The 13738-nt window shown below is 36.8% G+C and overlaps 1 protein-coding gene across 1 annotated transcript in view; it reads left to right on the forward strand.

The window, feature by feature from the left end:
- Positions 1–13738, forward strand: part of LOC130604582 (uncharacterized) — a 57746-nt gene that overhangs the window by 12618 nt on the left and 31390 nt on the right. The window contains exons 9-11 of the mRNA XM_057419192.1: positions 5980–6176; positions 8478–8542; positions 10393–10499. Coding sequence (XP_057275175.1) covers positions 5980–6176; positions 8478–8542; positions 10393–10499 — 369 coding nt within the window. The remainder of the gene's footprint in view (positions 1–5979; positions 6177–8477; positions 8543–10392; positions 10500–13738) is intronic.

A 13738-nucleotide genomic window follows, 5' to 3' on the forward strand; every position in this document is an offset into this window, starting at 1 on the left:
GGCAAGGATCTTGAAGCTGTAAGGTTTTCTCCAGTTTGCACGAAAATGGTCAGACAGATAGAGGGGCTAGATGCTGTTTACTTTTCCAGTGAGAAGAGTGCTGCTTGGCTTGCCTCTTGTGTGAATTCTTTCATGTTTAGCAGAGAAAATGCAAGAAACTATCAGTTCACAGTTTATAGAAGACTAGTGTGCATTCTTAATTGACTGATTTAAAATAAATGTTGTCAAAAAAAGCACTTACTCCTGTTATTTGTGTAGTAATATATGTCAGCATATGGCCGGAAGAAGTGATAATACATCACTGCTCCCTATTTACTGTCTAGTGTGCAGCACTCTGTAGGGAATTCATGTAATGTGCAAAAGTGAACCATGATGCCAGACCTATACTGATAATGCACAGCTCTGTTTTTAATTTCATTTAACCCAAGACATTGCTGTCTCTTACTATTATTTAGTGCCAGTGGGTGATTAGTACATTGTTTTGTTTTGTTTTGAAATGCAGGAGAGAATAAACTAATGCTGATCAGTAGAGTAATCATTTTGAGGAGATGATAAACACTGACATTTTGCCCTAAGCCAAGAGCGTGCAATGGTTGAGACTGCATAATCCTCTGGCCTGGGATGACCAAAAGGGTAAGTCAATAGTTGTAGTTTCTTAAGGGCTGGATCCAGATTGCTTAATTTGGGACTTGAACAGAATCCAGCGTGTGAGTCCCAATCAGCAATGTGGAATGCCTTTTTCTATGTAATGCCATCTATTCCAGGCAGCTGAAAACACCAGGCACCCAGTCTGGTTGGCCTGAAATTGCCTGGGTATTAAGTGTTTACATACAATGCATACTCTGAAATGCCCTAGTCAGAGAAGATAAGTGATCCAATAATTTTTGCCTAAATTGGAATTGCAGCAGAAGTTAGGAAGCGTGTTGGTACCTACATGTAAAGAGATGCCTGTATCTTACCTGTAAGTTTGTGCTGATCGTGCCTGACGTGTTAGCAGTTTTGAATTGGTTGTAAAAACACCGCTAAAGTGGTAGCAGTTTCTGCTTTTTACTTAATGGCATAGTGGTTAAAATACATGCCCAGGGAGTTGAGAAGGTCAGCTTAGAGCTGTCCTCAGCGTGACATTCATTGAGTCATATCCCAGGAAACAGCATTAATTGTAAAGCTAAAAGTTCATACCACAGCCTAGTTGGACCCTGGTTCACTTCCATGTCATGCGTATTGCTGTGGCTTTTTTGGTTTGTTTTTTTTTTTTCTTCCAGGATCTTCCCCTGCAAGTTAATGTACTACACCAGCTGCCCCATCTTTTGTTGCCAGTAGTCTCAGTCTATCAGCAGTGGCCAGAATGAGATACTTGTGGGTTTGGCAGCTTATGAGGGAAGAAATACCCATTTTATCTCAGTATCTTTCTCCCTGAGCCAAACAGGACTCAGTACTGATAATGGATTTTATTTTTTGGGGTAATACAAATGGTGTAAGATTTGTGGCAAAATGAGAAGGAAGGCTGTCTTCATAGCTGCCAGAGATTGAATAGTGCATTATCACAGAGTAGGCAGAAGATCTTTGCTTAGATAGTTCACATTATCACTTGTGACATGCCCATGAACTGTAACATTTGTGACAGCCAGAATGGAAGAAAAAACAGCATTTTACATGGAAAAAATAATCCAAGATTAAGTCATTGGCAGGCAGAGAAAGGACAGGAGACTGTTTCAGAGTCCTTACTCTATTACAGTAGGGCAGCAGCTGTGGGTGTTCAATGAGAAAGGTAGCTTGAGCAACAAAGCCTATTTTAGAGCTTTATCTGTGTGCTGTAGTCAGTGAGGACCTGATTTAACTGTTAGGGGGTTTCTGAGGTTTAATCTTGGCTTATGTTTATTCAGTGGCTGGTTTACTAATGCATATAATTTATTGGTTATTTAAATACCAAACACACAAGCCAAAACTTGTTTTGGATGAACGAGTGGTAGTTGTCATCTCCTTTCACAAACTGATGTATGTTATTTCTGTATTTGAACTCTGTGCGAAAAGAACTACTCAAAATGTTTTAAAAATAATATTTTTTTTCCTCATATTTTATTAATCACACTGTCATATAATTTGATTAGAATTCATTTTAGTAGTTTCCTTTCAGGATTGTTTACATTGCTTGATATTGCCCCATTCTGCTAGGGGATTTTATGGCCGAACTGATGCAATTCTCTTATTAAAACCACTTGGCTCCTGTGCCGCTTTGGATGCCATGACTGTAGTTGTTGTTAAGTTCAAGTTCATAGGTCTGCGGTTTAACTCCCCTGCTACACTGTACAAAATTACAACATGGCTGTGGGTTAGGCCAGCATAAAGCTGGAATGTTATGGTGTGTCGCTACCAAGCAAAACCTACTAGTGAATTGGGCAAAGAGTTACTTCCTTCAGTGGAAATGTGGATCAGGGTGATGGTGTGATCAAAGTACTGCTGCTATGTGCTAGAATAGCTCATCCAGGGAGTTGTTGCTGCTGGCAAGCTCTAATGACAAATTTAAGTAGCTGTCACTTGACTGAATCATGCCATAGGAGCGACTTATCCCAGTTTGTTTCCAAGCAGAAAATTTATTTTAATTAAGGTCTATTAACAATGCACAAAAGACCTTTTTCTCTTATGCATAATGTAGGTTATTATTGGCATCTGCTACAAGGCAGTATAGGATGTATATATTTTCTCAGTCATCCAGTTACAGAACAGATAGAATCCAGGGGCATCTTACTCAATTCGTTTGATCGTTATGTTCTGAATTGTTAAAAACTGAGGGAAACTTTCAAGGATGATGTGGCCTGGGAGAACACACATCTCTGAACTAACTGAACATTCAGGGAAGTTCATGGGGTAATGGTGTACCTGGAGGAGGAAATATCCCTCACGCATATCTCGGACAAAAGCAAAAAGTCTTCCTTGATACCTTTGCTAACTTTTGAAACATGAATGAAGTAAATGAACATTTTGAGAAATGAACGAAGAGTAAGTCACTGATTGTAGTGTTCTTTTCACTGACCTTCTGGGTCTTGGATTTCAGAATGCTTTATAGCATAAAAATTCTTATGCTAGGACATGCTAGTGTGCTGTGTAGGCATGCCTTTCCTAGGAAGACTTTGGGTGTCACCTTTTGGTTTTGGTTGCTTGGGGTGTTTTTTAGGGAAGGGGAGGAAAGGCTGGTATGGGTTTGGTTTTGTTTGGATTTTTGTCTGTTTTTTTTTTTGTGTTAGAATGGCTCTTCTCCTTGTGATTTTCTTACAAGCTTTGGGTCAGCACTTCGCTCTAAGTGGTAAGAACTGAGTTTAATTTTTATGTGGCAAGTATGTCTCAACCCTTGGAGGTTATTTGGAAGTGGTTGCAGACAGTATATTTGTACCTATATGGTCTCCTTTCAGGAACTCTGGCAGCATAAAAAATTCTACCATAAAGATTTTCTGACTTTGATGGTCCTAAGATAACAGGAAAATCAGTCTGTCCTTCCTTTTGCATATGAAGGGACCTGAATAATAGTATTGTTTATACTGATACTGTTTATCTCTTGCCTTCCATGACTGGGCTACTTTTAATGACTTAAGTGTTTGCCATATTTTAACCATTTTAGGGACTGAAATTTTTTTTTTTTTTTGCCTCACTATACTGTTGCTGTTTTTTGTTTTTTGAATGGTTCGGGTCTTCTGAGAGTGGAGCTTGAGCAAACTGAAGTTAAATTGATGTTGGTAGACTGAGTGGTTCAGAGTAGGAAGTTGGGTCTACAGTTCACCTCTTTTTCCTTCAAAACAAAGATCACTGGGCCATAGGTTCAGGAATGTATAATAAGAGTTGCATGTGCTGGTGACTTGGCTCAAAGTGGGCTGTAGCAAGGATACCAGTTGTCACTGCAGTGGGATAGATTGCACTGGGTAATGTGTCTTTATGGAAGTCATTTCACTTGTGGGTAGGTGATTCAAATAAGCTTCATTGAGCTTGCTGGCAAGGTACCTGAGGCTGTTGCCTTAAGACAAGACAGATAGATGGTAGCGTCAAACGCATAGGCATGGCACCAACAGAGTAAAAGCTTCTTAATTCTAGCATTACTGTTCATTCACTGATCCTGCTGTGTAACACTGGGCAAATTGTGATGCTTCTTGTACATGTCTCCTTACCTCTAAAATTGTTATAATGACACATTAGTCTGTTATTCTGCATTAATACTGAGGGCCAGGAATTGAGGGGGGGTTGGGGTGTTACTTTTTTCTGTGTCAGACTTTTAAAATGTTGAATGTTACATGCTTCTTGCAGCCATTTTTGTCCCTCTTTTCCCCTCACAACCCCCTCCAACCCTAGAATAATTGTGTAAGGAATTGTTAATTCTATTCAATTCTTTGTATTCAGCAGGGTGAGGGTTTTGGGTTGTTGTTGTTTGTTTACATTTATCTGTTTAGTGGTTTAAATAGTTTCAAAGCCCAGTCTAATGAAGTGTAATTGTTACTGATTTGAAATGGGCTTTTCTAGGTGTCTTCCAGCTACCATACTTCGCAAGTTTTGTACGCTATCAGTATTAAAATTGCTGATCTCTGGTAACAGAGCTTGTCTCATAATCCTTTTTTTAAATAACAGGGTTATGTTTGAAGCTTCCCAATGATAAGGAATCTGTTCAAGCTCCCATGAACTTTCACAAATGTCACTGAAGAGTTCACTGGTTTCTTTGCTTACTTCCTTCAGAACTTTGTGGATTTATGTTATACAAACTATGTTCGTCTAACCTTTGCTGATAACCAGTGTGGTTGTATGTTCAGCACATTGTTACCACTAGCACCCAAAACCAGTTAATTTCAGGGATGGGCTAACTTTAATTTTGTACAATGGACCTGAAGGCCATTGATTAATCTCATTCTTTAATGAGAATCTTGATGTTCACCACCTTTCATTATTAGGACCCTTTTAGAACAATTTTGCTTTTGCAAGGGGCTGTATCTCCTTAACTCCTTGTGTCTCTTGGATACTTTACTTGCACAGATTTCCAACTTCCTGTGAGAGGGATTGAGCCAGGTGACCTTTTTAGAAAAATATTAAGTCTCTCTTAATTTTCAGGCACCTCGTTATTTTTAGGTTATTACTTTCACTCACATTCTCTGTAAATAAAATAAAAACCTTTTATTCGGGAGAGCAGATATCCACATAAAACTGAAATTCTGCCCTGCTACTGTAATGACCAAATTACAAACTATGAGTTACTTGATCACTTTCTGTATATTACTCTGGTGAGAATGTGAGGAGAAAGAGTATTTTCATTTACAAGCATATCTATAACTTTCTGGTTTACTGCTTTTCTTTTTGGTATGCCTCATAATTTTCTGTTCATTCTCTTATTATTATTGTTCTGGGCTGAAGATCTTAATTTTCATATATCTTTCTGCTTTCTGATTATAACTTTTCTGTGTGTAAATTATTATTAACCTGTGAGATTGCCCGTAGTAAGTGTGATTACTCCTGTCTCCTGCTTCCCTTCATCTCTGAGATTTCCAGCATAGTCTGTTCTTCCTGCTTTGACTGCTTTTTCAAATCCAGAGTGCCGGATATATTTACATGTCTTCACCTTCATGCTGTGTGTGCTGCCATAGCCAGATGAGCCTAGAATTAGCAGTTGTGGTGCCTCTTCTGAATTTACCTCTTTAATCGTAGTTCTCTAATTCTTTAAGTTTCTTTTTACTTTAACTATTTTTGTTAGTGTCCTTCTCCATTTCCTGTTCCAATTCTGTCTGTTTACTGTTGATATCTCTTGTTACATCTGCAGTCTTTGCCAGGAAATAAAATGTTTGGTCAGTGCTTTTTCTCATGTGTTTTTCAGTAGAAACAACCAGATATGTTACAAATCTTGATCAGTTTTATTTAATTAGTCATTACTGTAAAATTCTGGTATGTTACTCGTTTTTCTTTTCACTTTCCCTGTGTATTTATAGGGTTTTTTCAATGTCTTTCATATTCTAGGCACAACATAGGCTTTCCCATTGTAGAATGTTCCTCTGAAGGAGACTTCATTCTTTCCAAACCACCAGACACTGGGGGACTAATCTCTTTTGGCACTGTAGCTGAACAGCTGGTGTATGAATTGGGCGATCCTCAGCGCTATCTCTTACCAGATGTCACATGTGACTTTTCCAAAGTTTCCATCACTGAAATTCCAGGTTAGTTCCCTTATATGTTAAGAGATCTGTGTCAGTGAACTGAGGTATCAAACTAAAGCATTTATTTGAATTTCCATGCTTTATCAAACTAAAGCAATTAATTTCCATATTTTCTCTGCATATTCCTTGTTCAATCAGTTCCTTAAAGTGTGATATGTATTAAACTGATTTTTCAATGACTTTTGCTAGAAATTCCTTTAGAAGTTCTGATCATGCTCTTGATTTATCTTGTTGGCTGGCTAATTTAAATGTTTGCTCACTGCTCCTTTTGCTTTACTTCTTATTCCATGCCTTGCACATACCAAGTCTTTAAACTGTGTTCTGGATAAGCAACATTGAGACAGCTCCACTATGATTTCAGTATTCTTTTTAAACTGCTCCTCAGTTTTTTTGCTAAAAAGAAGAAATTTTTGTCCTTTTTTTTGTCTCGTATGGCATTTGAAATGTTAGTAACAATGGAAAAGTTGTGTCTTTCAAAGCACTACGTGGTAATGCTTTTCTTAGGCATTTGGTTGGATCTTCTTAACTGGTAGAAGTGTGCTGAGGTACAGGATTTCCACCAAAGAATGTCAGTTTGAAAAGGTCCATTTACTATTCTTGAAACTCTCAAAAGCCGGTAGATTAAAGGTGGATATGTATGTTCTGCATTTAGCTTTAAAAACAAAACAAACGAAAAGGCCCCAGGCTTAACAGATTTGAAGATCTGTTGGTTGCATAAGACAGCTTGGAAAAAATGCTTAGCTATGGTCATTTGATGTTTGTTTTTTACCAGATCTGTATTATATATTCTTTCATTCTAATGGAAATTACCTGTGACAGTATGCTGAGTGTCTTTATAAGACTTAGAAGAATTGATATCTTAAAACAAAATCTTACTGTGATAAAACTTAAAACACCGTAGCATCAAAAATGTTTTGCATCAAAAATGTTTTGCATCAATAATAAAAGTACTGTAAAATTGCACAGTGAACCAAATGGCTGATAAGACCAGTTTGCTGCTCTTAGCCACTAGTTCTTATTATAAAACTAAAAAAGAAACCCTAACCTTCCTATGAACTTTTAGCTTGCAAATGACCTGATATGACATGTTTGAACTTAAAATGAACTTCCACATGAACTTTCAGTTAGCCCTCTTAGAAATGTAACAGATGGAAAATGGGCAGATTTCTTAAATATTTTTAGTTTGAAGTGCTTTGACACGTACACCAGTAAAAACAAGCAAGCTATCTATTTTTGCTGTTTACATTGCTGATTTTATTGTCCTGCTGGATTACTTGCAATGTTTGAACTGAGAGGTGCTTCTGTTTTCTTTTTGTTGATGCATGCTATGCATTTTGTTTTGTGCAGGTTTTTTTTGCTTTGTATTACTCCTTCACCTGTGTGAAACTCTTTCAGATTTTTCACTCTGACTGTAGGGATATCATTCTTTATTGAGAATTAAATTAGTTTTATGTCAGTCTAGCAGAGAGAGTGATGATGTTGTCTGAGTGATGTGTAAGATTTCTGCTGGTCACATTCACTTTTTCAGATAGGTTCTGATTTGATCTTTTCAGAGTATTTGTGTAAAGCTTTGAACTGCTTCCTCAATATTTGCAAGCTCAGGTTAACTGCAAGTGAGCTATAGTGAAATGCTGTCTGTCTGACTTGAGGTCTGACGCTGATCCTGCACGGCTGATTTTCAAGGAGCTGTTTCTCCAGTTCAAGCTTGAACCTGATGCCATGATGGCAATTTTCTGCAGTTCCCTTTTAGTATTAATATTCCTAATACTGAACATGGTAATTGCCCTGGAACATACATTCAGACTGTTCTGTTTCTGTTAATTGATAAAAAAGCTAAAGTTGTCTCTTGACTTAATAAGCTATCAGCAAATAAGCTGTCATTTTTGGTTTCTCATCTTTGTTGTACTGTTTCTTTACCAAGTGAAGGACCTCAGTTGACTCCAGCCAAGTACAGCAAATTGTTTGCTCTGTGTGTGTGCAATAACTTTATGTTAAGTGGAGAATAACTGTTGGGCCTGAAGTCCTAAGGCTGCTTTCTATGTTAAGTGTTTTTTAAGTACATGAATAAACATTTCAGTCATTCTGTTAAAAGCCTCCTTGAAATCACAAATTCAGTCACTAATTTGTTGTTTGGGTTTCTAAGGCAGGGAGGACTGTTTCCTGAAAGGTTCTCTCTTCTGTGGCAGTGCAGCTATCAGTGACTTGCTTTTTAATTAAGTGCATTTGCTTAATAATTATCACAGAAGAATGTCTTTGAAGTTATATTGAAGAAGGTTAAATACTGATTTTTAACCACTGTAGGTTTTGATGGTGGGGCAGTGAAAGTTCACGGAGCAAAAGGATCACCTCCTTCAGCATTTTATAAGGTATTACCTCTTTGTATGGCAGGTATTTTTGATTTGCAAAATTTTGTATTTTGGAGAAAATACTATATATTTTCTACCATAAACTGTTACCACTTTAAAATCCTCCTCCTTCCCCTTGCCAAAGAAATAAATTATTTGGTACGTAAAAAAATGTTAATTCATCTAACAAGCATATCCACAAACCTACTGTGAAGGCTGGGATCATTCTTTTGTACTACTACTAATAATAATTTTTAAAACGTCTTAGCCCAGTAACACCTTTGTACTTGCTGATTTTTATACTGGTGTGTTAATTTTGTTCTCTTTCCTTGTGAAATTTATCTACCAAGTTTTCAAAAGGTAAGTGATGAGTAGCTACATCTGTCAAGAGAGCAACTAAGAATGAGACAGATCATCTCCTGAAATGCTCTGTTGAAAGAAAACTGCAGTGCCAGTAAAATCATGAAGTTGTCTGTTTGTCTTCTAGTCTATAGTTTTCTAGTGATGGTCTTTCCCTGAATGAATGATAAGGTAATACAGGTCTAGTGAAGTATCAGTAGGGCTGGATCCTTTTCTTGTTTAAACTAGTGTCAAACTGACTTTTACAGAAGCAAGGTTGAGATCAGAAATTAACTGCTTAGTACAGCCATATCAAGTGAGTTCACCTAAGCAGGGAACTGTGCTAATATTTATGCTTAAATAATATAATGTGTGCCTGAGCATAATTTTCTTTGAAACTTTTTACTGCAGTTTTAAAATATTTCTGAAACTCTCAAAACCATTTTTTTATAAGTTTCGGTTTTTAAAAGATGCAGTATTTAAAAAATAAATAATAATGTCACCCCAGCAGGTTTGGTTTTTGTAAAGGCAGAATGGAAGAGCTCTCTAGAGACTCGGTAATTAAAGCATACTCATAAAGCAGTTTTAGAATTTAGTAGTACACCACAGGTCACTTTACTTACGACCTTAGTTAGTTTTTCAGTTCTGTATCAGCTTTATGAAGAAGGAATTTGTTATTTTTAAAGTATTGTGGAAGTGTAATCTGAACATGAATTTTTCTAAACTTTCATCTAATGAAGTGTTGATTTTTGTTCTTTTTTTGGTAGGCAGCCTACAATTTCAGCACAATATTGTCTGTCAGCTCTTTGCATTTGCTCAGAATTGCTAGTTCCAACAGTTCAAGTTACATAATGCTGGAACAGTAAATTAATTTCTGAGTCTGTGTCTGCATTATCTGCATCTGGGAATATCTCTGTCTTTTTAATCTGAAAATAACATTTTTGTTGTGTTTGAAACAACAGAAAAAATAAATTATAGCACATTTCTAAAAGATGTTCAGTTTCAAAAATGTTTTGTTCTGTGTTTTTTTTGTTGTTTTTTTTCCATTTATGGCCATGCATTATGGTTATTACTGTCACTGTATTACAGCTCTATTAAGCAGCTATAGCACTAGAAGTCTAGTAAGATGCCTGTTAGTTCTGTGTTCGCACTGCATAGCATGTTCTTTTGTGTGTTCATATGTATTTGATATTTTTCCATATTTTCTTCAATACTTCTGGGAAGCTTGCATCTGATCTGTTTTACTGTGATAGGTTATTTAGCTTTTCAACATTAGAATGTGTTCCATGTAGCAAAAGTGATAAACACAGGAAAATTTAAGGATAACAACGAGAAGTGATTCCAAGTTCCAGAGTTTTGCAGATTTGACTCTTCCTCCAATACAATTCTGAATTTTAAATAATAAGAGGAAATTCGTGTGGTGATGGTTCCTTTCTATTCTGCTTCTCCTTTATGTGTGGATGATTGTCAGAGAGCATTAATAACATATCAGTACTGAATCCCATGTAATTTTATAATCCCTTTATCATCAGGTTAATGCCACTTATCTTGATGGCTTCAGAGCTACTGCTGTCTGTCCAGTGGGAGGTCCAAAAGCAGTACAAAAAGGAAAACGCACTGCAGAAGGTATTCTGCAGAGGTTAGTATCTGTGTCTTGGAAGGGGTTTGGGCTTTTTCTTTTCAGAGATGATGAAAATAGAACTGTAATATACAATGCCAACCATATGAACCTTGTAAGAACCCTAAAAGACTGTAATCTTGCAGTTCAGAAAACATTTCAAGACTTAAGTAGCCTGTTTAGGAAATGTGTTTTCAGTGTATAACTACACTTCGGCTACATTTGACAGAGAAAGAAAGGTCTCAAATACTATTGAAAATAGATGGCTGGACAGTGGAGAGAATCCGAAATTAATGATGGAAAAACTGTGCTTCAGATTAAAATTTATTCAGTGCCAGAGAGCAACCGTTATGAAACTGTTTTTCACTGATTTTCACAGAACTTGATTAAAAATCCTAGTGCTATGAAATGTAGGCAGTTTGTGTTTAAAACAAAATTCTTAGTTCCTGGTAAAACCTGACTAACGGTTTTGTTTGCTTGAATAATTTTACAGCTGTGTGACAGACTGATAAACCTCTAGTCATACTGTTACTTGGGTTAAGAGGGATTCCTCTTAAATACAATTCCATATCCTCATGAAAGTGTTGGAACATTTACTCCAATAGTTCCAACCTTTCTAGACCTCTAGTGAGGTCAGTCTCTTTGTGCCATGTTTTATAAAACTCCCTGTTACACCCTAGTACAGGCCTATGCAGCAAGTACAGTAGGATAGACACCTGTCAGAAATGCAAGGTGTGACTTACTGCTTATGTGCCCATGTACTGTGTTGAAGGAGGAGCTATGTGATTTCACTCGAGAGACGTAGCAGATGACAGCAGGCTGTTGCAGGATGTGTAATGAAGTCAAGGAACCTTTTCTTAAGAGTCATGTGGATAAGTGTATGTGTCCAAGAGCTACTGAGAAAATCAGTGAAAGGAAAGCCTTTCAAGAGCTGTTAAAATACAAAGAGGCCTCCCGAGTATCTGAGAAATAAAAAAACCAAACAAACCCACAACCCAAGAACAAACCAAACCAAACAAAAACCCAACAGAACAAAAAAAAAAAGGGGTATGTTGTCCCTTTCATGTTTGCTCTTGGACATTATTTCAGACCAGACTGCCGATTGAAACAGCTTGTGGTGGTTAGTGCCTCTACTTATTTTCTCTATTAGAAAATAAATTCAGCCTGCTTGCTGTGCTGTCCTGAGTAATCCTCAGATGAGGGCTGATGGGAGATAGCCAAAGACTCGTTAGCTGGCTTGCTAAGTGGCCTCTAGCCCATGAGGCATGCCTGCAGCAGCTGTGGTTTGTTCTGTGTGTTAAAAATCACAACAGTTTTACCCATAATATGTTCTCCATCTCAAACAGTCTTAACAACTTAATGTGTGAAATCATTTATTCAGCATCTTTGAAAGATTTGTCTGTGTCAACCCAGACATAGGAGTTAAGCTATTCTGGTTACCTTCAGGGAATGTTCTACCAGCAACTGCATCTCATCAGAAAGTTACAACTTCAGTCTTTTCACCACTTCCTGTTGCAAGAGAATGTTGTAAGGACATGATCTGTCAGCTAGCCAGCTTCTAGTCCATTACAGGTTAAACTCTGTCCAGTAGTCTAATGGCAATGAGTACAGAATAAGGTGCACAGATTTAAGGTGCTTCAATCATATAGGTCAATCTAGTTGGCAGTCTAAGTCGTCAAGCAGTTTTGGCAGTTTGTAATACGACTTCTTTCATTTCTTTTCTGCATGCCTATACTTTATTTGTTTATTCATTTTCAAAAGCAGGAACAATTTGGCAAGTATGTATGTGAAGAAGTCTTTTTGGAGTAGTCTTTGGTGTCCTTTTATTTTTGATGGTACTCTGTTGCATTACCAAGACACATGAAAGGGCTAAAGGTTACCCACAGAATGTATTTTGAACTCTAGGATCTCTAAAGGTAACGTTTGTAGATAAGTAACTTAAAATAACTTACTAGACATGGTTTTCAAATTTAGGTACCTTAAATCAAGTGTCTGTCTTTCCGTGGTCGTAAAGATGGCTACCTTATTTGTGGTACGTGGACCACCTTCATCTCATTACAACAATTAGAAAATCATATTTTCTGTTTAGGTTGTCTATACTGCTAATATTTGCAAAGATGATGATATATTAAAAGTGTCTTCAAAATGTTTCACTGATGAAAAATATTTTTCTCATCCTAACATAATTCCAGTGTTTCAACTGACAAAATCTTTTATACATCTAGAAGGACACCAGATTACTGGGAGATCAGTTTAGGTGCTTAAGCATTCAGCTGACTTTTCCAATTTGCAAGATGTTAATAAATTGGACTGATTTTAATGGTTGGATTCTTTTAAAACTTTTTTCTAACTTGTTTACTGTGATTTTTGTGATTTTTTTTTTTTTTTTTTTGGGGGGGGGGGGGGGAACGACAGGATTTGGACCTCAGTTGATTATGGTTTTAAAACTGTAGCGATCATTTTCAGTTTTAGTGCTTGAGCGTTGGGCTGTTTTTTCTAATAGTTGTAGCAAACAGTCTGTTAAATTTAGTATTTGTCAAAAAATTCTTGGCTCTCTTAAAGAAGTGTGTGTTTTCATGGTGTATGAAAAGGTAATATTCAGCCCCATTATTAATCATGATTGGACAAACTTGGCGCTCTTGACAGAACGTGCTTTTGGTGGAAATAACCTTATAGAAAGAGTCAGAGGGCTTTCAGTGCCAGACTGGAAAGGTATGAGTAATAAAGAAATGTTCTGTCCAAAAACTTGACCTACTTTTTGGTATTTGAGCTGTATGTTCAGGAATCTCAAGTAAATATCTTTAAGGTTTGAAGAGACGTTCCTTCTTCAGTTTGACTTTTTTTTGATTCATTGGTGCCTGTGATGTAACAAGGTAGTTCCATGTACTTACTGGTAGTTTATAATGCCTTGTAGCACAAACAGAGCTAAAAACTGAATTACCAGTATGAAAACCAGGAATACTGCATATCTGTAATTACATTTCAAGCTGTCTTTGTTTTAAAGATAAAAGTAAGAGCTGAAATCCATTTATTTGTCTTTGACTGTCATCTTTCAATTAATGTAAATAAACAAAAGGCTCAGTTTGAAACCTGGGGATAAACTCAGAGGTATGACTTCCTTGTCAGTAATTGCTTGATTTGTAGTGTTCAGATACGTTTGCTTAGTGTAAAGTATTCATAGTCCAGTTTACATGACAAAGTTAACCCCTGTGGACCACACAGGACTTCTTCAGGTAATCAGGAAGTTTACTAATAAAAAT

The sequence above is a fragment of the Pezoporus wallicus genome, unplaced genomic scaffold, assembly GCF_028554395.1.
Source record: "Pezoporus wallicus isolate ANWC-B61680 ecotype Strahan unplaced genomic scaffold, APGP_CSIRO_Pwel_v1 contig_2384, whole genome shotgun sequence".
Lineage (NCBI taxonomy): Eukaryota > Metazoa > Chordata > Aves > Psittaciformes > Psittacidae > Pezoporus > Pezoporus wallicus.